This window comes from Alosa sapidissima, chromosome 3 (assembly GCF_018492685.1).
Source record: "Alosa sapidissima isolate fAloSap1 chromosome 3, fAloSap1.pri, whole genome shotgun sequence".
Classification (NCBI taxonomy): domain Eukaryota; kingdom Metazoa; phylum Chordata; class Actinopteri; order Clupeiformes; family Clupeidae; genus Alosa; species Alosa sapidissima.
This window is the reverse complement of record NC_055959.1, coordinates 39,169,453-39,196,678: the sequence shown is the minus strand read 5'-3', so window position 1 is coordinate 39,196,678 and position 27,226 is coordinate 39,169,453. Positions and strand designations below refer to the sequence as shown.

Genomic DNA, 27,226 nt, shown 5'->3' with positions numbered 1-27,226 from the left:
TGAGTGGCCCTGAACTAGTATCAGACTGCAAGGCTCTGGTCATCGCTAGAGCTTTGTGGCACCTCCATAGATTTGACCGCTCACTCAACAGAACAGCAGGTCCTATATTCACTCAACAGAACAGCAGGTCCTATATTCACTCAACAGAACAGCAGGTCCTATATTCACTCAACAGAACAGCAGGTCCTATATTCCTTGGACTGACCTGAAGAGGCCTGGGGCTTCCTTCATTCAGATTCAGATAGTATGCCTCCTTTGTAGTGAGTAGTGTGTGCACATTTACTTGAAATAAGTATTTATGAGGATAGAAAATAGGGCTGCTGGTCTGTACTTTTTAGAGAAGCTCTGATGAAAATATTGTGATGTGTATTTATTTGAACCAATAAATTATTTGAAGTCTTTGGAATAAAGTTATTGAAATTTACAAGTGAAATAAAAGAATGTGAGTTTCTGTTTATATACCGGTTACAAAGAATACATATTCACTATGGCAACACATATTTTAGTATGATGAACCCCATATCCACTGGTGCATCTGCATTTGCTCTGCAAGTCAGTCTGTCAGTTTTCCATATACCCAGGAACTAATCACAATTGCTTATCCGGCATGGGGCGGGCTTCATACACAATAGCAATCATTTTGCATGATAAATTCCAGATTCATACACATATCAGTAAACCTCAACTTCCCTTGAGGTCAGTGGTAGCAGGGATTTGATGTACCGGTAACTCTGTGTAGTTTCTGAGATAGCCTATAAGCATTTACAGTATGTGGGCTTGTGAGTGTATTTGTGTCTGTGTATATTTGTTTGTGTGTGTGTGTGTGTGGGGGCGGGGGGGGTCTGTCTGGGTAAGAGAGGGGATCACAAAGTGTCAGAGTTGCACAGTTGTGGTGTAAATGTGAGATTTGAAACATTTGTTCTGTATAATTCCACAGGAATACAAAATGGATATGCACAGAATATTACTTTATCATATTTCAAAATGGGTTTTGTGGATATCCTTGTGTTTGTATGTGTGTATAAAGACGTAAAACAGATGTATTATTACAGTTGAAAATCTTATAGTAAATCCCATTAAAAAGGTAGCTCTAACTTATACACAATGGCCATACTAGACTGAGATGAGCATCCAATCATGATTTTTTTCTTTTGTCCGTGTATAGAACCAGGCCCATCAGGCGGTTGGGCAAAACATATTTTTGGGTGGGCACTAGGCAGAGCTGTATTTTTTAAAAACCATTTTCAAGATCAAAACCACAACCCGAACATAAATAATAGACATAAGATATTGTTCTTGATTCTTTATGGAACTGTAGGCCTACAATTCTATGATTGACAACTGAAATGACACCCACTTGAAAAAAAAGACAACCAGGATGGTGTGTCCTCATTTAAAAAGCTTTTTCAGATCAAAAAACCTGCCTTGACTTGTCCCTCACTGATTTGTGTTTTGCTAAACGTGTAGCCTACTTTAAGTGCTGTAAGGGAATTTTAAACGGTCACTATGGACATTAATGGGTTAAAATGAATCGCAGAAAACCCTGGTAACTGCATGTATCCATCATTATCGGGAAACCGTGCACTGGACTGTTTTTTGCCACCCTGGTGGCCATTTTGTATATTGTCCTGTGTTTGTTATGTGCTTTTGCTGTTCCCCATGTGCTCTGTGTTTACCTGCCTGCTTACTTGGAACTGTCTCCGCCCCTTTCCTTATTTGGTCTGCACTTCCTGTCTTATTAGTTTTCCCTCCATTTTCTGCTCACACCTGTTCCCTATTATTGTTTTGTTGGTCTCGTCCAGTTATCTGTCAATCTGTTGGTCTGTGTATTTATAACCTCTCTGCTCCTCTTCTGTGCTTAGTTGGTTTGTTGCACTTGTTGGATAAGTTGAAAGTGAAGTCTGTAAGTTTTAGTTTTAGTTTTTCTTCTTTTTTTCTGATTTCTGTCTGTTTGGATAGTCAGCCTGTCAGTGTTTCGTTTTTTTCTTCTTGTGTCGATTTACCAACAAACAAAATGTTTGAATGTTCTGGATTTAACGAGTCTTTCGCTTGAGTCCTCCTGCAAAACCCTGACATGTACATAACATGTGTTTTCACAGGTGCAGAGTACAAGATTTGGTCAAGAGAAAGGGAACCAACAATGATTTCATTTCCACTGTGGCTCTTCATGGTGGCACTGAGTAAGTTTTCTCAGATCCGTTCATAAAAATGTTTGTTTATACAATTACTGGCAAGTAGAGTTTTTTTTTTTTTACTTTCTGTTTATGTTTTCACCGGACAAAGAATTACAAGAAGTTAATATGGAATGAGAAATTAATCTTTCCTAAATATGACCTCTACTAGGGAGTCATGTCCCTTTGTACACACACATAACATGAAGACACGTCACCCGCTGGTAGTGGGCAAAGGCATCATGAATAGTATGACCCTTGTGTAGTGGGCAGAGGCATCATGAATAGTATGACCCTTGTGTAGTGGGCAGAGGCGTCATGAATAGTATGACCCTTGTTGCTGAATGAGTGCAGTAAGGAAGCAGTGCAGGCTGATGTCTTTATATTTCCCCACCAGCTGGCCCAGTAGCAAATTACTTCTGTAAGATTGTGGAATGTGTGCATCTACTGTAATGACTCCTGTAGGACTTTGTGGAATGTGTGCATCTAATGGCTCCTGCAAGACATTGTGGAATGGGTGCATCTAATGCAGGGGTCGGCAAACTTTTTGGCTCAAGGGCCACATTGCCCCCCCCCCCCACGACACACGCATAAAAAAAAAAAAAAAAAAAAAAAAAATGTATAGCCTATAAATTAGTATGAAAAGTATTTGTTTTAAAATGTGAATTGCTTAAAAATACTGCTAATTTTATGCTGTTTAACAAATGTATAAATTGTGCACTGTTGCTTTAAGACAGTCGCTTTAATTCACGTTTATTTCTTCTGCCTGTTCCGCTATGGCTAGTGCTGTACCTACGGCTGGGCCCTCTCTCAGTTTTTAAATGGTCAGTAGTGGGAACTACTGTTGCCTTCATGATTTCCTTTTAAAAGTTTCTTATAAGAAGCACACATCACTTATCAACAATGACGAGCCAAAACCTGCGGCTCCCTCCCTCTCTTCCCAATTAAATGGATCGCATAATGTTCACGTTAGATCTGCTGCAAAGGAGATAACTAAGAGTTAACTTAGTTTAACATGATGTTATCTCTATTTAACATGATGTTTTGACATTGACATTGTAAACGTTCTCTAAGGAGAGTGAAAAGCAGTTTGCAGTAAAACTAACCAACTATCGCAGGGAAAAAAATAGCGAGCAGCCTGATAACCAAATGAAATGCTCGGCGGGCCGGATGAAAGTGCTTGGCGGGCCGGATCCGGCCCGCGGGCCGCAGTTTGCCCACCCCTGATCTAATGGCTCCTGTAAGACGTTGTGGAATGTGTGCATCTACTGTAATGACTCCTGTAAGACATTGTGGAATGTGTGCATCTAATGACTCCTGTAGGTCATTGTGAAATGGGTGTGTGCACCTAATGACTTCTGCTATATCCCAACAGGTGGGTGTTCCACTGCAGTACACGCTGGTAAATACTCTTTTCTATCTTAATGTCTGTTTACACACTGTCTGCACAGATAAATGCCCACTTGTCACAGGAAGTGAAATGTTAGGCAATTTGACCAGTTTTTTCGAATCCCTAATTTTTTGGAGGTGTAACTTGTTTATTTATCTTCTGACTTATTGATCAGGAGAACGTCAAGGAACGCCAGACTTTCCAGTTTTATCAAACTAGTGTTGTGAACTCTGTCCTGCTTCCTAGTTTCTGTGAATCAAATGTAGAAATAATTACAAGGAGGTGCATGATTTCATTACAACAATACTATGATTAAGGGGGATGACAGGGGGATCCACCAATACAAATCTCTCAGGTGTAGTTGTGTGTGTGTGTTCAAATTAAAAGGGAATGAGATGCACAGGCACATTGCTTCAGTGTTTAAGGATAATAGTAAGCAAAGATTCTAGAGCAGAGCTCTGTTCTAGAATCTTTGATAGTAAGTGGCATGAAACAGCTGTTTGAGCTTCACTTTCAATAAAGCAACAGTATTGTCAACCGTTAAAGGGGAACTATGCAGGTTTTTTTAGCATAAATTTTTTTCGGGTCGAATGGTGGCCGTCTCTTCCCCCTAGCCCCTGTGAGTGAGGGGAAAAAACACCCTTGCAACGCTTAAAAAATGGTTCTGGTATAAATCAGCCAAGGTTGGAGTGTTTGTACTTTAGAGAATTGGCTTAATTCAATCAGGATATTATGTATTCTAATGGATATGAAGATATCTCAAGGTTTACGCACAGTTGCTGTAAGTTGCTATGGGTAAAAGGGTTTGCCAAATGACTAAATGTAACATCCACCATCTTTGTCTACTGTGCCATCCTCTAGGCCTACTTGGAGGGCACCCCTGCTCTACAGTGCTCGCCTCTGCAGCCTCTACAGTGCCCTCCTCTACAGCCTCTACAGTGCCCGCCTCTACAGTGCCCGCCTCTGCAGTGCCCACCTCTACAGCCTCTAAAGTGCCCACCTCTACAGCCTCTGCAGTGTCCTCCTCTACAGCGCCCACCTCTACAGCCTCCAAAGTGCCCACCTCTACAGCCTCCAAAGTGCCCACCTCTACAGCCTCCAAAGTGCCCACCTCTACAGCCTCCGCAGTGTCCTCCTCTACAGTGCCCACCTCTACAGCCTCTAAAGTGCCCACCTCTACAGCCTCTAAAGTGCCCACCTCTACAGCCTCTAAAGTGCCCACCTCTACAGCCTCTGCAGTGTCCTCCTCTACAGCGCCCACCTCTACAGCCTCCAAAGTGCCCACCTCTACAGCCTCCAAAGTGCCCACCTCTACAGCCTCCGCAGTGTCCTCCTCTACAGTGCCCACCTCTACAGCGCCCACCTCTACAGCCTCTAAAGTGCCCACCTCTACAGCCTCTGCAGTGTCCTCCTCTACAGCGCCCACCTCTACAGCCTCCAAAGTGCCCACCTCTACAGCGCCCACCTCTACAGCCTCTAAAGTGCCCACCTCTACAGCCTCTAAAGTGCCCACCTCTACAGCCTCTGCAGTGTCCTCCTCTACAGCGCCCACCTCTACAGCCTCCAAAGTGCCCACCTCTACAGTGCCCACCTCTACAGCCTCTAAAGTGCCCACCTCTACAGCCTCTAAAGTGCCCTCCTCTACAGTGCCCTCCTCTACAGCCTCTAAAGTGCCCACCTCTACAACCTCTAAAGTGCCCTCTACAGTGCCTCGTAGACTCAGGTGGAGGAATTAAAACCCACTCTACGACAAATTAAATACGTTGGCAGTGAACAAAGCAAGGCTGTTGGCAACGTATTGCAGATCGGGTAGCCTAAATGCCTAAAATTATTCCCACATGTTCTTCAAATATGTGTTACGAAGGATTAGTACCTTGCGGAATGTCTGAAATGAGTTGAAATAATTAAATGGCCTATTTTGAGTTCATAGAAAGCCCTACAGATGCAACCCAATTCAGAAGTGGGCATATAGATTATAGTAATATAATATAAGGATAATTGAATGTTTAAGTAGCCCCCTTTGACTGATTTAGTGTATGCCTAATCCTGTGAACATTTCAGATGCAACACCAAACGCACATGGCAGCAGGTGAAAATGAAACACAAAAACATTATTCAGAATAGTAGGTTTATATAGTTATAGCTTGCATTAATATTTCTTAATTATGAAAACATGTAGGCCTACTGTAGCTTATAGCCTTCACTTGGCCTCTGTTTTACAGCTAACAAAAAGGTGTCTCTGAACACTACTGTAGGAGGAAAGGCACCAGAGTTTTTTTACAGTAGCAGAGGAGTTGGCCATCGCAAATAATGGTGGAAGGCTTATGGAGGGGGTTGAGGGAGGCATTCGGTCGGATTCTGGTGCTGTGGAAATGTGTAGCCTTTATGTGCAGGGTACAGTAATATGACCTTCAATTCAACAAGTTTGTTAAAATGGTGATTTTTATTTATTAGGCCTGCTGTAGGCTATGTCCGATTTATTTTCCGGACATACAGTATTCTTGCATCACCGATGGAATAGCCTACATGAATGTCCACGTACGGGCATTGTCAGATGATCTAGGAAGACGTCTCATAGCAAAGACGACGAATTCCCTCGGCTGACAATCTATATCTTCATAGAGAATTTCGTCCGGGTAGGCTATATATATTTTCTGGCGGTCTCTAAAACCCCTCGCCCTGCGACGAGTCCCTCAAGATTTGCGCTCCAATGTCGTATGGATCATCCAGGTACGCCAACATGTCTCGAGAAATTGTTAGTGGAGGGGTGGTACTTATAAAGGGTGTGGTTAACGGAAACCTCGGGTTAACCAAGAACATAACCTCGGAGCAGGTTTGAGATGCAGCGTAAATTGCCATGGCAGCATACCTCGGTTAAAACCTATCCACCTTTCGTAGTACGGGTTAATCGGGAAGTTACGCCACACGTGATCAAGTTACTCTCGAAGTTACCCAGATAAGCCAGTAACCCCACTTCGTAGTACAGGCCCCTTGAGTCTGAGAAAGGCGCTATATAATTAAAACGTATTATTATTATAATAAAACACATGAAATGAAAATGTCACCTCTTTAACTGGTGGACGCCACACCTCATAACCAACTCTTATTGAAATCGGACCTTTTTCTCCTGAACCCCCCTCAGGGGAAATGGGGAGCAACAGACTTTGACCTGGGCTGAAACAAGAGGAAGACAATTTCTCAGGTCTTGTTGTCTCAGCCCATTTGTAATTTAAGTTCAACTTACAGGCTAAAAACACGCCAGTTGCCTTCTATTATTTCTCCTCATGGGGGTGTAGGAGAAACGGGTCGGATCTCATTTCAAATTTGGCTTTCCTATTGGTGAGCTTTCTCCGTTAATCTGTAATGTTGCTGGTCTAAATTGGTACATTGAATCTAGATGTCGGAATGAAAAACACTTAAACAGTTCTGGAATAATTTAGCCTTTTCAATTGATTTGCCAACTGACTGTTATATAGGCCTAATATTGAACCGAAGATTCAACTCTTATCAGTTGTAGACCAGAGTCAATTAAACAGTGACTTTATAGCACTTTACTTTAAACTATTCAAAACAGAGCATCCGTCTGTCTAGCTACAGTAGCTATAAGAGGTCTCTCTGACTCATTTACTTTTAGGCTAAATTTCAGAAGCACCACTATTGTAGACGCCCTGCCAGCTGTAATGACCGACCAGACCCATTTAAAACCAACACTGCAGCACCTCACTCTGTGCTATTAGGTGGAAAAAGAGCCGAGTTATTACAAGTATTATTCCCTCTTTTACAGTTCATGATGTATTATGCTGTGTCTTTTGCTGTTTCCAGGCTTGCCCACCGTTAATCGAGATGCTGGAGGAGCAGCTTGTGTCTTCCCTTTTGTGTATTTGGGGACACTCCACTGGACATGTACTACAATCAACCATAACAAGCCTTGGTGTTCAACCACAGGCAACTTTGACCAGGATGGGCAAGGGGGAGAATGCTGCGTTGAAGCTGGGTAACAGTATAATACTGTTTAATAAAACATTGAAAACAGAACTTGTTGCCCCAATTTATTTATTTATTTTTTTGCCCAACATTGCACATCAACTTAGGAGGGCACTGCTCCCACATACTTTAGCCCATCATAAAATGCTTGACCTCTTCTGAAATCTGAGACCCAGTAGAATTCTCAGAAAGTCAGAGTGACTGGTGTACTGGCAACGAGTTACAGAGGCTTGAATGTTTTTTCTTTCAGCCGGAAACATGCATCTCTGGAACTGCCCACATCTGGGCCCCCTAGGTCACTGGTTCCCAAAGACTTGGTCGTGAGTGTGGGTCGCAGGAGATTTTATTTGGGTCGCCAGCACTATTTATGTTGTGTAATAGGCCTAACTTATACCATTTAGCCAGGAAAGCTAACAGTTTTCTATTAGGATCTAGTTTGTTACAGTTTTTCCTCGATCGTTTTGATACCGGTCAACTCTGAAATCACACTCTCAAAACAGTTAACACCCGTGTCTGAACAAAAGCACTCTGGACAAAATGACACATTTTGCTTGCAAAATGCTGTTACTCTCTCTACACTTAAAACATGCAGCAAAAGCGAATCTTGCCTTCAAACACTACAACTTGTTGCCAATTTAAAAAAACACTCTTTAATCCATCATTACACACTGGACAACAAAATGCAAAATCTAGTTCTCAAAATTAGCATTTTTGCTATGTCTGTTCCATTACTTTCTCATTTTTCTGGTAGGCCTATCAGAAAAAAACTGAAAAGACAAAATGTACTGAATAAAAAAATAATTTATTCATTCCTCCCAAGACGCAACTGCCATTGACCTGTAAGACATACAGTAAATACCTAGCAAGACAGTAAATTTCATTGAACTACAACTTGTCATTGTTCATTCATCCAAATAGACCTACAGTAAAGACCTTTTGTACTGTTTTCTCCACCAAATAGGCAATACAGTACTTTGTCTAAATGTGCATTAGATCCATACTTGCAAATAGCAACACAGAACAGACATCTCTTATGGATAATGAATGCTGATTAAAGAATTGTGCAAAGGAGTTTCACACAGGTGTATCAGAGATTCAGACTTAAGCAAGGAATCTATACCACCTGTGAAAAGATGTTTTACTTTTGTTTAGCATGGGAAAACCAAGAGTTTGGGGCTTTTGAATGACACCTGTGTTAACTGTTCTGCAAAAGGGGGTGAGAAATGTGTGAACCCAATGAAAATGTGTGAACACATTCGCAAGAGATGGCTACTTTCTTTGCACTGCAGAAGTCATGAAGACCAAGTGGGTTCTAGTTTACTTAAGCAGGTAAAAGCAATCGAGAAAAACTGTAACTACAGTCACGGCCCTCTGTGCAATTTTGTATTTAGAATAGCTCAAACTGGGGGGCGAACGCGTCGCAGAGGGGACAGCGTGGACATCTCACTTGCAAAATGAAACTTTTTTGTGGGGTGCCTGCCATGGACCTCGCAGTTGCAAAATTCAAGGGACATGAATCAGCCTTTTTGCACAAACATTAAAGGGGCATAGAAAAGTTTGAGAACCTGTGGCCTAACACAATATTGGTGGTTGCATGTTTGCTCTGAAGTGAAATGGTCGGTCATTTTTAAAAAGTGGGTTCCCAGAAAAAAAGTTTGGGAAACACTGCTCTAGGTCACGTGAACTGGCCTTGAAACACACCTGGACCTGGTCCCAGGCCTCAATTAAGGTCTCAATGTAGATGACTATAGAGGAGGGGGGGGGGGGTAGATAGAGTATCTATCTAATCTATCTATCTACTGTGACTATAACCGTCACTGCCATGCAAGATACAAACAAAGAAACTCCAGAAGGTTAGCCTTCATTTGACACCAAAATTATGATTCTACTCAAATGGGTTCTTGTGTAGTAAGAGTTGGGTTGTCGGTATGCATCAATAAGTCCTTTTGAATTTTCCATAAAAATTTTGCTTTGAAATGTGTTTGACTTTTGAGGGGTGTTTAGTAGGGTTCTTACGGTAAAATGACATATCCCTGAAACCAACTACTCCTTGGCTACAAGAATATCCATCTTTGAGGCTTGCTGTAGGCTCAAGATATCGTCAATCAAAGCTGGGGTGCCAATCCTGATTGACAGCTTGTTTGCCCAATTCCCTGTGGTTGCTTATATCTCGATAATCATAGGTCGCTCAGGCACATGAGTGGGCTCTATCTAACCGAGTCTCGTGAACACGCTGGTATGAGTCAACCTAAATATAGATATTAGAAAGCATTGGGCTCAAGATCTATTAGGTGGCATATGTAAAAGTGGCCGCGACATTGCTGGGGGCAACACGTTTACTGTCTATGGGCAACACTTGCCGGCAATCAGAGACCCCTGTTTGATTTCCAGTCAGTCACATGCTTCTCCATTGGCCTCCAGTGATTGTTGCCCTCACCAAGATGGCGGCGCTATTAACCCAATGCAGCATCTAGCTTTCTAATGTCTATGACCCTAACCTTGTGTTGAGGAAAACACCTCCAGCAAATGGGAATCACTGGAAAATAACTTTGCAAACACCATTTTCTTATTCTTTTCTTTTGTATGAGCTGGAATATACAGTACTCTCCAGACTTATTGGAGAATATTACAGGCTGTTTTATTGGCAAAGGGAGGGTTAAGAAGGTATTACAAGCAGGGGTGCCAATAATTGTGAGCAACATATTTTCATTAAAATATTTTATTTCTTTGAGATTTTCCTTTCTCAAAATAAGATTTGCATCCCTTCAAGGTTGGGCTTTTCCTAATTTGTTTCATTGTGAGATTACAACAAATCACCAACAGATTCTTTCTCCAACAGGTTTTTAGTCATCATTAGCAGAGGTGCCAATAAGTCAAGTCAAGTCAAGTCAAGTTTATTTATATAGCACATTTCATACACAGAGGTCATTCAATGTGCTTTACATAAACAAAACCAAACGATAATAACAAATAAAAGCATAGAAGGGCAATATAGTCAAAGAATAGTTAAAAGGTAAAGATCATAATAAAAGGAAAACATAAAACACAAGGTAAAATCATTTAAAAATAAAGAATAATTAGTAAGCAAAAACAAAGGCAAAAGTAGTAAAAAAAGTAATAAAAGACAAAGTAGAATAATTATCGAGGCAGATTCAGAATTTGTAACTCGGCACAGTTAGCAGAAAGCGTCTGAGAACAGTTTGGTCTTAAGTCTAGATTTAAAACTGGCTACAGTTGGGGCCTTTTTAATGTCATCCGAAAGTTGGTTCCACAGCTGAGCCGCATAGCAGCTAAAAGCTGCTTCACCATGTTTAGTTCTAACTGTAGGTTTTACTAGCAGGTTTTTCACCTGGGACCTGAGAGGACGAGAAGGTGTGTACTGCTGAAGCATGTCTGACAAGTATTTAGGTCCTGCTCCATTTACTGATTTATAAACAAGCAATAGTGCTTTAAAGTCAATTCTGTGACTTACTGGAAGCCAGTGCAAGGACTTAAGAATTGGAGTAATGTGGTCAGTTCTTTTAGTTTTTGTTAGAGTCCTAGCTGCTGCATTTTGTATCACCTGAAGCAGGAAGGCCTGTGAACAGTCCATTGCAGTAATCAACCCTGCTGGAGATAAATGCATGAATGAGTTTTTCTAAGTCATGTTTTGACATCAGCCCTCTGAGTTTGACAATATTTTTGAGGTGGTAAAAAGCTGATTTAGTTATCGCTTTCATGTGGCTGTTGAAATTTAGATCACTGTCAATTAATACACCAAGGTTTTTAACAGTATCCTTTGCCTTCAACCCTTTTGTGTCAAGGAGAGTGGCAACCCTAAGTCTTTCCTCATTTTTACCAAATATAATTACTTCAGTTTTTTCTTTGTTCAGCTGAAGAAAATTTTGAGACATCCAGGTGTTGATTTGTTCTATACACTGACACATAGATTCAAGAGGACCATAGTTGTTTGGTGATAGAGCTAAGTAAATTTGTGTGTCATCTGCATAGCTATGATATGAAATCAAATTATTTTGAATGATTTGTCCAAGTGGGAGCATATAGAGGTTGAATAATAGTGGCCCCAAGATCGACCCCTGGGGAACACCACAGGTCAAGGACGTTGGTGTTGAGGTACAGTTTCCGATGGCAACAAAGAAGCTCCTTTCTTGTAGATATGATTTTAGCCAGCTGATAACTATGCCTGTAAACCCAACCCAGTGTTCTAGTCTGTGTAGTAAAATATTGTGATCAACAGTGTCAAATGCTGCACTAAGGTCCAGTAGCACTAGGACTGATGTTTTACCTGAATCTGTGTTGAGGCGTATGTCATTGGAAACTTTAATGAGAGCTGTTTCAGCGCTGTGATTTGCCCGAAAACCAGACTGAAAGTAATCAAAATACCCATTTTATGTTAGGAAGGTGGTTAATTGATTAAAGACTACTTTTTCAATAATTTTGCCAATAAAAGGTAGATTGGATATGGGCCTGTAATTGTTTAGCATGGAGGCATCCAGGTTATTCTTCTTGAGAAGTGGCTTTACAACAGCTGTTTTCAGTGACTTAGGAAAAGTGCCAGACAGCAATGATACATTTACAATTTGAAGGACATCCGCCGCTATGAGGTGAAAAACAGTTTTGAAGAAATTGGTAGGCAGAGTGTCTAAGACACATGTGGAAGGGCTGAGATTCTGTACCGTTTTTTCAAGTGTTTCGTTTAGTTTAGTTCTAAAATCAAGTTTAGTTTCCCTCTGTTTGTTGCTGGAAGTTCAGGTTGTTGAATTTGTAATTGAGCAGATATGTTGAGTCTGATTTTGTCAATTTTACCTTTAAAAAAAGATGAAAACTCATTGCATTTATTAGTTGAGAGAAGTTCAGGCGCTAATTGTGAGGGGGGATTTGTTAACTTATCAACAGTTGAAAATAGAATACGAGTGTTATTTGAACTTCTATTGATAATGTTAGAAAAGAAAGACTGTCTTGCTTTGCATATTTCAGAGTTATATGTGCGGAGCATCTCTTTATGGATTTCATAGTGGATCTGAAGTTTGTATTTACGCCATTTTCTTTCAGTCTTCCTACACTCTCTTTTTAGAAGTTTAACTGCTGGATTTTGCCTCCATGGTGCTTTCTGTTTGTCCTTAACTTTCTTGAATTGTAATGGAGCAATGTCATCCATAATGTTTGCCATTTTTGCATTAAAGTGATCAAATAAGTCTTCAGAGTCTGACAGTTGACTTGACTTTAGTGAAAGTGCTTGCTCAAAGAGAGCACTTGTCTGATCATTTATGATTCTCCTTTTTACCATCATAGCTGTGTTTTGAGTGTGTGGGGACATAGACACATCAAAGAACACGCAAAAATGATCAGATAAGGCCAGGTCTTTAACAGCTGTAGAGACATCGAGACCCTTTGTGATAACAAGGTCGAGGGTATGGCCGAGAGAGTGTGTTGGCCCCTGTACATGCTGTGTTAGGGAGAAAGTATCGATTAGTGCAATGAATTCCTTGGCATAATTGTTTTCAGGATTATCCACATGCAAATTTAGATCCCCTGATATAATAAGACAGTCATACTCTATGCAAACAACTGATAGCAGTTCACCTAGCTCTTCAAGAAAAACTTTAGCTGAATGTTTTGGAGGCCTGTAAATTGTCAGTAATAAAATCTGAGGAGAAGACTTAATGCATGCACACAGATATTCAAATGAAGTAAAGTCACCGAATGACGACTGATTGCACTGAAAAGACGTCTTGAAAATTGTGGCTATCCCCCCACCTCTTTTATTTGCTCTGGTAGCACTCAAAAAACTGAAGTTTGGGGGAGCTGATTCGATGAGAGTAGCAGCACTGTTTGCTTGATCTAACCATGTCTCAGTTAAAAGTAAAAAATCAAGGTTGTGTGTGCAAATTAGATCATGAATTAAGAATGATTTGTTTGAAAGAGATCTGATATTTAGGAGTGCTAGTTTTGTTAGTTTAAGTGTTGGGGAAATATGATCCATGGGGGAAATCTGAGGTTGATGTGGTACGGGTAGGAGATTGGACTGGTTTACCCTATAAGCTCGATGCATTTGTGTTCTATTTCTTGTCAATACAGGAATAGAGAATGTCATGGGCTTACTGGGTCCCGGCATGTTCTCAAAACTACTGTCAGTACCATTTATATTGCAGGGACCCTGAGAATATCATGCAATACAGTCCATTGTATGCAATACAGTACTCTCCATTGGCTCCCTATAGTAGCCAGAATTAAATTTAAATCTCTCACTTTGGCCTATAGGACACTAACTAGATCTGCTCCTAGTTATTTTAATTCAATAATCATCCCCAACTGCCCACTGCGGTCTTCTGGTGAGCGTATGTTGTGTCGACCAGTCATGAAAACTGGGTCTAATTCCAGACTCTTTTCTTCAGTGGTTCCATGTTGGTGGAATGAACTGCCCAGTGCTCTCCGTTCCTGTGGTAGTTTTGGGTCGTTTAAGAGGGGTCTAAAGACATTCCTATTCAACATATACTTAGTTGTTTAAGCGCTTATGTGTTATGGTTTATATAATGTTGTTTTATTTTAATTGGGCTGTTAATTAATTTGACATTATTGTTTATTATTGATATTCTCCTTAATGTAGTCTTAGCATGTCATTGTTTTTATATTATTGATTGAATTGACATTATTGTTTTATTATTGCCTTTCCCCTTTTTTACATTGCTTTTTATTAGGCTATTGCTTGAATTGATATTATTGTGTACTACAACTATTCTCCTTACTATATTTGACCAACATTTTAATCTGTTCCCTGTTCAATTTTAAATATTATGTTGTTTTGTATTTATGTGTCGCTTTGGACAAAGGCGTCTGCTAAATCCATAACCATAACCATAATTCTGGAGGGTACTGTACATCTACCAAAACATATTATGAATAAAACATGGATATTCCATTACTATGGGTTACCGACGTTTCAAGAGCGTTAATGACGGGTTGGGATATTGCCATCCTTGTGTAACCCAGACTAAAAGGAGAGGCACGGATTCAGGAGGGGGTGGAGGGGGGCATTTTATAGCATTTTGATGCCTGTGGCAAAGGGAAAATTATAATAAAAGAGACGTTGAACTTTAAAGTCTGTAATGTTGGTTTGGCTCTTCATTGATTCACTCATCTGCCAAAATTGTCTTTAAGATCACAGAGTATGTAATTAATTAGAGTCATTCAATTGACAGACCTAAAAAGGTAAAAAAGAGGAAAGACTTAAGGTTGCCACTCTCCTTGATAGTAAAGGGCTTAAAGCAAAGGTGGCGTCATGGTGGCTTGGTGTCATAATTGACAGTGATCTAAATTTAAAACAGCCACATGAAAGCACTAACTAAATTAGCTTTTTACCACCTCAAAAATATTGCCAAACTTAGAACAGTAGAAAAACGTATTCATGTATTCAGCTCCAGATTACCATTTCAGTCAAATAGTATTTCACACATCTCAATTTTCCAACAATGTTAATTTGTATATGGATGAGAGAAGCTTCAACTTCTGGATATGTAGCATTGTGGCATAAAGCTTAGTTAGCTTGGCAGAAATCTACAGTGTTCTTGTTCTATGTAGTTTCGTGTTGCAGCCACAGGGACGCAGCAACAGCAGGAAAATTGAAAGATTTTATCTTATTTTATTATCTCATGCAAAACATTTTAGTCATTTTTTCGTCAACAATAATGCATCTTAAGATAGTCTTAGTCAGTGTTTGAGGACATTAGTGCAGTCTCGTCATCGTCTCGTCTTAGTCATGAAAAAAAGGTCGTTGACGAACATATTTCCCCTCATCTCATTTGACGAAATTAACACTACAAAAAAGTTCTAACGCTGCGGCAAAGGTTTAAACGTGTATTGAAAAGTAGGACAGACTGGTATAGCAATGGTAATATTACGAGAAACCACGATTAATCTGACTCCATAAAATGAAGAACTTGACCTCGAATAATTACGTAAGTAGTTAATAAGTAAGTAAATAAGTAGGAGGACGCAGTGCGTTGAAACGTCAGTCGACTGTGCACCACAATAAAAAAGTTAAAATGTTAAAAAGTGCCAGTCTCTGACCCTTTGGTCCTGGACTTTGAGCACCAAAAAGGCTTGACACCCGTCTTACAAGTAAATAAATAGTTTATCAACTATAGCAGAGTAGTGGCATGGCATATGAGAAGAGATATATAAATGGTAGGTGAATTCATTTATTTACCAGTAAATCATAAAAGGTAAATGTGACCAATATCACTTAAATTGAATGTAAAATAAAACTCAGGTAAATATATAACAAAAGAACAAAGTAAGCTTAACCAAATAACATACTTAAACTTGACAAGTTAACAAGTTAGAATGTCAAATACACCAGATAAAACAATTCATCAAACATAAAGTAAAATACAGACCAAACCCAAAAGCAAGGAGAGCAAGGGTGTGAGAGCGAGAGAGAGCGAGAGAGAGCCAGAAGTAGTAAGACAGCAGCTTCCGCTGCCACTGTCTGGTTCGGACGCAACGCTGTCGGGTATTAATTAATGAACTCAACTCAAGACACATACAACTCACCTTGGTGTGTTGTTGTTGTTTGTTTATCTGTTTTACCTGCACGTCTTCTGCGCCACACGACTATAGCTACTGTGGCTCCAATCACACACAGCAAAAGCAGTGCAACACCAAGCCCTGCCACAAGGGGCACTGCTGCTGATGCAGTATCCATACCTGGATGAAGATCTGTGAATAATATAAAATGGAATATGTATATATAAATATATATTGTAACATTGGTGTCTTCCGGACTGAGTGCCATCCTCTCAGAATGCAATATGTGTGAATGCTAGATTGTGTATTGTCGGTTTTTGTGAGTAATTGCGCTTACCTTGTCGTGTATGTGTTAACTTTTGTGTAGTCTTTCTTTGGGTTATCACTCATGTGTTTACCCCGTGTGTTGTATGTGACTACCCTGTTTGTGTAGTGTGCTTGTTTTAGTGACTTCCCTTGTCAGCAAGATGGAAGTGATGGATCTGTCTGCAGGGGGAGAGAGGTGGCGGAAGAGTCAGCAACAGCCCTTGTCAGGGCTTTTAAAGAGCAAGACGTTCCGCTGCAGTCATTGTTGGAGAGCTGCGGTGGGAAGGACCTGGCCAAGAGCGAGAAAGGAGCATCAGGCGAAGAAGGACCCCTGCCAGCTTTGGAGCACTTCGAGAGGCCGCAGAGGTAAATGTGCCAGCTTTGGAGCACTTCGAGAGGCCGCAGAGGTAAATGTGCCAGCTTTGGAGCACTTCGAGAGGCCGCAGAGGTAAATGTGCCAGCTTTGGAGCACTTCGAGAGGCCGCAGAGGTAAATGTGCCAGCTTTGGAGCACTTCGAGAGGCCGCAGAGGGAGGAAAAGCCGCCCCCTTATTGGGAGAAGATCCCAGGACCCTGACCCCGCCCCCTTATTGGGAGAAGATCCCAGGACCCTGACCCCGCCACCGGAGGATGCCGAGCACCTGCCCCCACCGAGGGTCGATGGCAGGATGGTGCCGTGGTCAGCAGTCCTAGCCGGAGAGGCAGGGAAGAGAGCCTGCGGCGGTCGAGGGGGGAGGGGTCCTCTAAAGAACTGCGTGTGAGAGGCACTGTTGTGTGTGGGCGCCTGTTCTAGTTGGCCTGTTGGCCAGCGCCAGAGCAAGAACAAAAAAAGTTTGCTGTGTGGAGTTTGATAGCGCAAGCTAGAACAGGGGGTCGAGCAGAGGCGGAGTGGGGCACTAAAATCCACCAGGAAAATTCTGACGGCACCGGCCCGGCCCGAGCCACATAAGAAGCAATAATAGATTGAGAAGGGAAAAGGTATATTTTTAGATCGTACAGTAAGTTGAACTTAAAGTAGGAAATGGTCTGAGACAACAGGACCTGACAAATTGTCTTCCTCTTGTTTCAGCCCAAGTCAAGGTCTCATATGCTGAGGGTTAGATCTCAATAAGAGTTGGTTTATTATTTGTAAGACAAAGAAAAAAAACTTTCAAGACAAGAATTGAATTTGGGCAGCTCTAGGTAGGGCTTAAATTATTATGCTGTATGGTATCCACCAGTTAAGGAGGTTTCATTCCATGTGTTTCATAACATTAGTGTTTGCAACGTACAGTAAGTGACAACTGTTAAGCCTCTTTTCAGACAAAAACACCACAATTCATTGTTTGGTAAGTATAGTTAGTACCATTTATCTAAATCTGCATGCACCTTGTATGTTCAAGAGTTTATTTTCCAGTGCCTTGCTGATGTTGTTGAGTGCATCAAAGTTGTCAACTTCAAACACATGGTCTGATTCTGGTTTGGATGCAATGGCATTGAGCTGGTTTCGTGCCATCTGGCTGGTCCATGCAGTGCCAACCTGTCACAAGAGAAAGATTCATGCATTCATTCGAAAAGAGATCATGCCATTTCAGCGTTTACAAATTATAAAAACGGATATGGGAAAAAAAATGTAATCCTATATTTAATTTTGAGACTCGATCTGTACTAAATGCAAATTTAAATGCACAACTTTTCAATTTCGCCCCCATTTCTTAGGAATTTAAGATATAATTTTACGTAAGTGTAACATAATTTAACTTCACTAATTTATCACACTGAAAGACCATTCTAGAATGCCGTTGACACCAGAAACAATAACTAAGATAACTGTACAGTAGTTTTATCACACCACAACGCCACTGATATAAAGTTGAGGCACTGTGCAACTGGCAGGCTGACTGCAATGATGTGCACTAGAGTGGTTGTACATTGAGAGAGCTCACTAGTAACATATTGCCATATTTGTATACAAATAAACTGTGTGCATGAAAGCCTTAGATATTTTACTCCAACTCCCATGAGCCTATAGTTTTGGATAAAAATGTTGCTTAAAGTCAAATTGTTGTGCATGGCACTAACAAAGATCAGTGGATCAACAGAGAGCACACATAGTGATGGAAGCAGGTGTCTGTGCTGTGCTTTTGCATACTGTGGATAAACAATACAAAAAGTGAATATGAACATATAAGGTAGCATCTCATACCACAATAGCGTATCTAGTAATCTTTTGCCCATCAGCCTCTGCTGTGACTGCTGGGATATTCTGAAGTATTATGGATTTCCCCATCTATGATGGTAATGAGGATCCTTTTGGCACCAGGTCTTGCTCCAGCAAAAGAATTAAATATATATTTCCTGTGTAAATAAGTATAGATTCATGATGTACACTTCAAATGATCATAATAGGCCTACTAACTATTATAAGTTCTTCATCAACAAACAAATCAATAATTAGTGCCTATGTCAAATTTATCAACTTCCAATACACTTTTTTTTTTACAGTTTTGATGAAAAACATTCTGTAAATTTGAAAAAGTAGAAAGCAGAAAAAAGTTTCAAAGTAAAGGTTTGTGGCAAATGTCTAGTGCAGCAGTTAACAGATTACGGTATCAGAAGTCCTTATTTCAGACTTACACAACTTTCCCAACACCGTATCCAGGGTTTGTGCCTCCTTGCCTCTGGATCATACTGTCCACCTGCTTTTCAAATCCTGTTCTATTGAACTGATTGAAGTTCACATGTATGGTCATCTGGTCAGAGTACTGTGCGAAGGCAAACTGTGGGGAAAAAAATACTGCTTAATACATGTACATCTACACAGCTTATTCATAGTTTATTTAAAGCTACTGGACCAATAATATTGAATCAGGCACCAGTGACTTACTAAGGTGTCATATGGCAGGAGACTCCGGGTCACATTCTTTACAAATTCCTTCATGAGAATGAACTGGTCTGCCTTCACACTCGTAGATCCATCCAGAAGGAAGACAATATCTGCAGGCACTGAAGAGAAAATATTACAAATGAATTTGGTATGAGTAAATAGTTCTTATAGTTTGTTATTTGACCAAGAAACATTTACTTACAAGTTCCAATTATGGTGTGTATTTTTTTTTGTGAATGTTTAACAGACTTTTCACTATAGCTGTGCTCTAAAGTCTACAACCTCTGGCAACAATTATATAATCACAACTTTTGGAATATAAAACAATATACGGCCTTAATGTGCACACGCAAACCTTTCACGTGTAGAATTTTTTTAAAAGTTTAGTTTCATGAGCTCACGTAAAACTCTCATGTGCTCACACGAAACCTTTATGTGCAGAATTTTCTTTTTTTTAAAGTTTAGTTTCATGTGCTCATGTGAAAGTTTCAGGTGCGCACATGAAAATATATTTTTTTTGCTCATGTCCCCTTAGGGGCTCTGTAGTTCTTGGATGTTCATTCAGCCGTTTTATTTTGTAGAAAAAAAAATAAGACAAACCATGCACGGGAGTGCCTCAAATATTTTTCTCTAACGGATGAGCATTCTGGATTTGTGAAACCTAGCTAAAAAAAAAAATACAAAAAATGTAGTCATTTAAGACAATTTTGCAGATCATGTAGAGCAGTGTTTCTCAAAGTGTGGTCCAGGGACCACTGGTGGTCCGCAAGCTATCCCAAGTGGTCTGCGAGCAGATGTGGTAAAATATAATATAAATGAGTCGTTTGCAATATTGAACCAACTTGTATGTAAATCCAAACAGTTCTGCAACATTGTCTATGTAAGATATGCCAGTTTAAATCATATGAATCCTCTGACACAATAAGCAAAGTGCAAAGACAATAAGCAAGGTGGTTCAGTGAGTAGGCCTATTGTGTAGGCTAATATACTGTTGAAGTAGGTCTGATCTTTTTTTTTTTTTTTAAGTTAGGTGGTCCTTGAGTTTCTTTTTTATTGGTTAAGTGGTCCTTCGTCTGAAAAAAAGTTTGAGAAACACTGATGTAGAGGGAAACAAACAAACAAACACATAATTAGTATTTTTTTGCACCATCTCTGGCTTTTTTTCACAGCTTGATTCTCTGAGGCATAGACTTCACTAATGTAGCAATCTTGATCAGATTCCAACTTGAATGGCAGTTGATAGATCAGCTTTGTGGGATGGAGCCTTATCATGCCCCATTTCTTCAGTTTCCACATTACATTTGATTGGAATTGAGATCCAGACTGTTTGCTAGCCATGCCATGGATTTGATATGTCTTTCCTGAAGAATGTTTTAACATTCTTTGCTCTATGGCAAGATAAAGAATCATTCTGGAAAATGCCTACCTTATTACCAAACTAGAATGACAAGTGTCCAAATGTATACTTGTGCATTTACCCTAGAAATAATGACTGCCCTCTCCCTTTGTCCTTTACCTGACATGCAAGCCCATATCAGTGACTAAACTTTCTTGTTTTCTTTAGACGGCCATCTTTGTATTTTCCATTGGAACGGCACCAAACAAAAGTTCCAGCATAATTTCCTTGCCACAGAGCTTTGGGTGAGAAAGTGATATTCAGAAATGATTCACAATCATCCACAATTGCTTCTCTTTAGCCTACTGTAACCGATTATAAATGAAAAATATAAAGATGACCATCAGGGGTTGTATATGGGAGCAAATGGGGGATGGTTTTGCAAAAGGGTTGCCTCACGAGACAAGGTTTTAATCCGGTGCTTGAGTGGTGAAGGTCAAAAGTCAGAATATAAAATTAACCAAAGCTTATCTATGGACGAATAAATAAGAAATATGTCTCAGATATTGCACATAGATTTATCTCTAATTCATTATGCCAGCGAGATGCCATTGCCAGCCTGGTAATATTAGGTACAAAGGAGGTCATGCTAGTTTAAGAGTTTAACACTGCAATATTTTTACACAAATTGTAATCACCGTCTCTCAGACACTGACATGTCTAAGACTTGAGTATATTACGATGAGGATCTCCACATCGCATCTGCTTAGGTACTGTCCAATACCATTTTCATCAAGTACATTTCACACAAGTTAATGGTTTTGAAAAGAGTATCTAATATCAGCAAAACTTATTGTAGCTCTGCAGTTTTCATGGTGGTAAACATTGATTGAGAGAGGAATTCATGAATCTGATGGTGAATTTGAACTCTTACCTTGGGTTGTTGTGAGCAGATTTGAAGAGGTGGGTAAACAAGTTTGGTTGCCTGTAAATACAGAGGTGAATAAAGGAATGTCTTGTACAGGTGTCTAAAACAAATTATTAAATGAGATTCTCTTTATATTTATTGGAATTCATGAAATCTTTGTGCTATGGTTTGGTAAGATTATTTCTTGCATTCTGAGGCCCAGCATTTGTCTAGCAGTGGACAGTATGGTCACTTTAGTGCTAGTGTCCAGTCATTACATTCTTTCCAGTTAGTGGCGTTGGCTTCAACTTCAGCTGAGCTGACAGACTGCTGCTCTACTGATATGTTTCTCTGCTAGTGAAAGAGAATTATTTTGAATAGAGTATCCCAATGTCAGTCAAATTTGCTGTAGTTAAGTAAATTCGTCTGCAAATTTCAACATACAGATATGATGGATGTATAAACTCTGTTACCTTGGTTTGGACAATTTCCAATCACCCCGGTTAGACAGATAAAGTTGTGAATATAGGGATGTCAGGTACACATTTCTAAACCTTAATATTTGTTAAAAAAGGTGGTAGATTAATAACTACATTCTTGTTACGTATATTTTAAATTGTTGTATTATAATAAATCCAAAAAGAATGTTTTGACTAAAAAAAAAAGTACTTACAGTACTTGACTGAGTCTGTTGAATCAGATGGAAATGTTTTGACAGTCACAGTCATGGTTATCAATCCTGCATTAGAATCTTGTTTCAATTCAGATAACCTAAATCTACTGATGGCTTATTTTATAAATGTGTCCATTTAAAACAATTCTCTGGGGTAACAAACTCCAACCGCCCCCCCCCCCCCCCCCCCCCCCCTAGAATTGTACAGTACAGACTGTATAGTGATTACACAGAGAAAGAAATTCACATATTAAGACCCACACCATCCAAAACGCCAGATACATCTCCGATTTGCCTCCCACCTCATGTAATGTAGTGTAGAGAACAAAACATATTCAATGAAATCTGTAGAATTTTAATAATGTCCATGGTCCCCCTCCTGAAACCTCATGCCACCCCTTCGCTACCCCAGGAAAAAAAATCTCTAGATCCGCCCCTGCTGATTGATTTAATAGTTGACCACTAAATGATTAATCAAGTTTATTGGATGCTTAGACAAAGGTTGGACCGGTCCCTAAACGGGTCAGTTTAACAATCCCATTTCTTACATTGTATATGCACTCTGCACATGCTACATATACAGATCAGCACAATGTGATATGGTGAACGTGTACACACTCTTACCTTGTACCACCTGTGTAGACGTAGAACAACCTGTAGAGGCGGGCACTGCAGAGGCGGGCACTGCAGAGGCTGTAGAGGCGGGCACTGCAGAGGCTGTAGAGGCCGTAGAGGCGGGCACTGCAGAGGCTGTAGAGGCGGGCACTGCAGAGGCTGTAGAGGCGGGCACTGCAGAGGCTGCAGAGGCGGGCACTGCAGAGGTGGGCACTGCAGAGGCTGTAGAGGCGGGCACTGCAGAGGCTGTAGAGGAGGGCACTGCAGAGGCTGTAGAGGAGGGCACTGCAGAGGCTGTAGAGGAGGGCACTGTAGAGGCTGTAGAGGAGGGCACTGCAGAGGTGGGCACTGCAGAGGCCGTAGAGGAGGGCACTGCAGAGGCTGTAGAAGAGGGCACTGCAGAGGCCGGCACTGCAGAGGCTGTAGAGGAGGGCACTGTAGAGGCTGTAGAGGAGGGCACTGCAGAGGTGGGCACTGCAGAGGCCGTAGAGGAGGGCACTGCAGAGGCTGTAGAGGAGGGCACTGCAGAGGCTGTAGAGGAGGGCACTGCAGAGGCTGCAGAGGAGGGCACTGCAGAGGTGGGCACTGCAGAGGCCGTAGAGGAGGGCACTGCAGAGGCTGTAGAGGAGGGCACTGCAGAGGCCGGCACTGCAGAGGCTGTAGAGGAGGGCACTGTAGAGGCTGTAGAGGCGGGCACTGCAGAGGCTGTAGAGGCGGGCACTGCAGAGGAGGGCACTGCAGAGGAGGGCACTGCAGAGGCTGTAGAGGAGGGCACTGCAGAGGCTGTAGAGGCGGGCACTGCAGAGGAGGGCACTGCAGAGGAGGGCACTGCAGAGGCTGTAGAGGAGGGCACTGCAGAGGCTGGCACTGTAAAGGCTGGCACTGTAGAGGAGGGCACTGTAGAGACTGTAGAGGAGGGCACTGTAGAGGCTGGCACTGTAGAGGGCGGCACTGTAGAGGAGGGCCCTTTAAAGCAGGGGTGCCCTTCAAGTAGAGGATGGCACAGTAGACAAAGATGGTGGATGTTACATTTAGTCATTTGGCAAACCTTTTTACCCACAGCAACTTACAGCAACTGTACAAGTGCGTAAACCTTGAGATATCTTCGTATCCATTAGAATACATAATATCCTGATTGAATTAAGCCAATTCTAAAAGTACAAACGCTTTAAAAATGGTTCTGGTATAAATCAGCCAAGGTTGAAGCGTTCAACAAATTGAAGTATTTTTCAGTCTGACATCTATCGAATGGAAAATATCCTCAGTAATGGGGAAGCCTCACCAATAGGAAAGCAAAATTCAAAATGAGATCCAACCAATTTCTCCTAAACCCTCATTAGGAGAAATACTAATAGATTGAGAAGGGAAGGGGTATGTTTAGATCTTAAGTTGGAAAAAAATAAAGCATTCTAAAAAAAAAGTCAAATTGCTTAACATTTGACTTCATGTGCAGACAGTGGGCTTTTATCTGGGGTGTCTATGGACTGAACTCAAGAAATGGAACCATGCTCTAAACTCTGGTATCCAAGTTAGTCATATGCCATCATGGGACTTTGCTCAGTTTATATATATATATATATATATATATATATATATATATATATATATAAAAAAAGGTTCTAAAGTCTGGGGTCTCAATGTGCGCCAGACACAGTCAGCTGGAGTTGGCCTTTAGGGTTTGCAGGACAATTCTAAAAGCTGTTAATTAGTTAGATATTTAAGACCAAAACTCCATGATCCTTTTTGAGGTCAAAATTTCTCATTCTTCTGTGGCAGGGGTATTTGCCATACCTTGTATGGTCAAGATTTTCTTTTCCAGTGATTCCCTGATATGCGTCAGTCCCTCAAAGTTGGTCACTGGAAATACGTGTTCCGAGTCTGGTTTAGATGCAATGGATTTTAGCTCATTTTGGGATGACTGGCTGCTCCAGGCACCGCCAACCTGTCAAAGAGTTTTACCCTTTAATTTATTGTTTATTTAACCAGGAAAATCCATTAAGATTATATACATATTTTCTGAAGGAGACCTGGCAAGATCGCATGCCATTGAAGTTTGGACAAATAAGAAAAATAATCATAATAAATGATCAGTTAATTATAAAGAGACATTTCAAACAAACAAAATAATTCAGCCAGACAAAGAGCATCAGGTACATCATACTGTGCATAAAGCCACTCCGGAAAGACAAAGCAGAATTAGCATCTGACGTTAGGGGACAGTCTCAGGGGACACACATCACCTCCTGAAAAGTCCTACAGTATGTTTGAATGTGAGAATCAATCTAAAACATTTCTTTCAAAGTCAAGTTTAAGAACGAGCAAGATGAAAACCACACCAAGATCGGAGGATCAACAGGCGGCCCAAATACTAATGAAAGTAAAAAGTGTGTGAATATGTATAGCGCCTCATACCCCCAATAGCGTATCTAGTGATGTTGCTTGCATCAGCCTGTGCCGCAACACTGGTGTAGCTGGCAGAATCAGAGGTCAGCCCATCTGTGATGACAATGAGGAATCTCTTGGCACCAGCTCTTGCTCCAACAGAGGAATCAAACATCTCTTGCCTGTGTAGATAAGTACAGGTTCATAAATATTACAAATCACATACCATTATGAACTCTTTTATTAACAAAAGTTACTTCAAAAAGAGTTAACTTTTTCCAGTTTTGATAAAACACATTGAAGGCAGAAAAAGTAGTTAAGTTTGTGGTGAAAGTGTAGTGCAGCAGCGTAACAGATAAATGTATCAGAGGGGTATTTCACAAAACCTAGATAAGGGATTAAGCTGGGATTTTTGCTTATCCTGGCTGAATTTAGCCTCGACTTGATGGCACATAAGTTACCATGGGGATTCATTCTGTGCACCTAGCCTGGTCCCTACCAGGCTAACAGCCAGGCTTAGTTCATTCTAATGTTAGTCAATTCAAATCAGATTTTTAAAGCTTTATTCCATTGATCTACACCACTTACTGAATGTATTCACTCTCAAAACACAGATTGTCTGTAATTGTCTCCTAATATGGTTATCCTAATAGAAACATTGTGTTTCTAGCTTTTCCTATTATTATTACACATCTTTCCTCTGCCATTGAAGTCTATGGCAGCCCATAGAACCGTCTGGTGAAAAGTTGTGAAATTTGTCACACTAATTAGGCTCACACTAATTGAGTCCCAGGATTAATTTCACCAAGTTTCGAGTCCGCACCCTGAGCGCTCTAGCGCCACCAACAGGCCAAAGTTGGACATGCGTTCATGCAACTTCTGACCCGATTTAAAAAAAAAAAAAAAAAAAAAAAAAAAAAGGGAGGTACCATTGGAATCCTTGGACCAGGCCGAGTTCAACGCCATTTTCCGCCATGATGGATTTTCTATATTGGATTTTAGCAAAAGTGAAACTAATTTTTCACAGGTCACAAATGTTGTCCGATCGTCACCAAACTTGACATACATGATCTTCAGACCAAGCCTTTTGATGTGAAAGTTGTTGAAAGTGTTGATGGCAGGAATCTGCAGAGTTCAATCTTGTCACCGTGGCTACTCCGGCCTATTCTGCTTGGCCCCCTCATCGCTGCTTGCAGCTATATTTGGGGGCCAAGCAGCTAGTGATTCTACCTATTCCTATTATTACGCAACTTTCTTCCGCAATGAGAGTCTATAGCAGCCCATAGAACCGTACAGTAAAAAGTTATAAAATTTGGCACATTGATTCGGGACAGTATAAAAATTAATTTGACCAAGTTTTATGCCTGAACCACAGACAGTCTAGTGCCACCAATGGGTCCATGCAATTAACTTTTGAACCGTATGTCCGATTTTGAATATCGCAACATATTTGGAAGCCTTGGATGAGGCTGAACTCAACGCACTCAATGACGTCAATTTCCACCATGTTGGATCTTCCAGCATATTGGATTTCATCAAAAACAGTTGTCACAAAGTTAATCCAATTTTCACGAAACTTGGCTCAGATGTTCTTCGGACCATAACTCACAAACGCATTGTTTTTTGGACCCATATGCAAAACAGGTCACCTGTCACAACCAATTGAATTTGGCGGCAAAGAGGAAGTGAACTCAGATCTCGGCAAGGCTTTCACGTATCAAAACCAAACTCAGTACTTGGGCTCAGGACCCAATTAGGAGGAGGCACAATAAATTAGGTCACTTCTGACCAATAGGCGGCGCTGTAATAAGCAAATTTACGTTTTGGCCTGTAATGGGTGATGTGTTTGGAATTAAAACATATTAGTGATGTCTATTAATTCTTTGGGAGGTCCTTAAGCTGACTGATGGCAATTTGTGACGTCAGCATAATTAAATCCTACCGCCATATTGGATTTAATCAAAAACACTAAAACGTTTTCACAGGTCACAAAGTTCATCCGATTTTCACGAAACTTGGCACAGACGATCTTCGGACCATAACTCACAAACGCATTGCTTTTTGGACCCAT

At 40.8% G+C, this 27,226-nt stretch overlaps 2 protein-coding genes across 12 annotated transcripts in view; both read left to right on the top strand.

The window, feature by feature from the left end:
- LOC121705644 (centriolar coiled-coil protein of 110 kDa-like) overlaps positions 1 to 424 on the top strand; it is a 20,066-nt gene extending 19,642 nt beyond the window's left edge. For all 3 annotated transcript variants that reach the window (XM_042086751.1, XM_042086750.1, XM_042086752.1), the window contains exon 14: positions 1 to 424. This exon is cut by the window's left edge and continues 1,621 nt beyond it. The gene's annotated coding sequence lies outside the window, so the exon portion shown is untranslated.
- Positions 425 to 1,763: 1,339 nt separating this feature from the next.
- On the top strand, positions 1,764 to 7,596 carry LOC121705667 (mucin-13-like). 9 transcript variants are annotated; one of them, XM_042086820.1, is made up of 6 exons: positions 1,764 to 1,903; positions 2,100 to 2,180; positions 3,547 to 3,573; positions 4,423 to 5,090; positions 5,130 to 5,284; positions 7,384 to 7,596. In XM_042086820.1, the coding sequence occupies exons 2-6, from the start codon at positions 2,141 to 2,143 to the stop codon at positions 7,397 to 7,399; spliced, it is 906 nt and encodes a 301-aa protein (XP_041942754.1). In that variant the 5' UTR covers positions 1,764 to 1,903; positions 2,100 to 2,140; the 3' UTR covers positions 7,400 to 7,596. The 9 variants fall into 9 exon arrangements, with proteins under 9 accessions (XP_041942754.1, XP_041942756.1, XP_041942755.1 ...); XM_042086822.1 differs by having other exon boundaries at positions 4,423 to 5,198; positions 5,259 to 5,284; XM_042086821.1 differs by having other exon boundaries at positions 1,765 to 1,903; positions 4,423 to 4,703; positions 4,752 to 5,284.
- The last annotated feature ends 19,630 nt before the right edge of the window (positions 7,597 to 27,226 follow it).

Bases quoted from the DNA above. Each gene is read 5' to 3' on its own strand.
- LOC121705667 (XM_042086819.1), top strand. From the start codon at position 2,141: ATGATTTCATTTCCACTGTGGCTCTTCATGGTGGCACTGA. The intron at 2,181-3,546 runs GTAAGTTTTCTC...ATATCCCAACAG, and splicing joins GCTCTTCATGGTGGCACTGA to GTGGGTGTTCCACTGCAGTA. The intron at 3,574-4,422 runs GTAAATACTCTT...GCCATCCTCTAG, and splicing joins TTCCACTGCAGTACACGCTG to GCCTACTTGGAGGGCACCCC.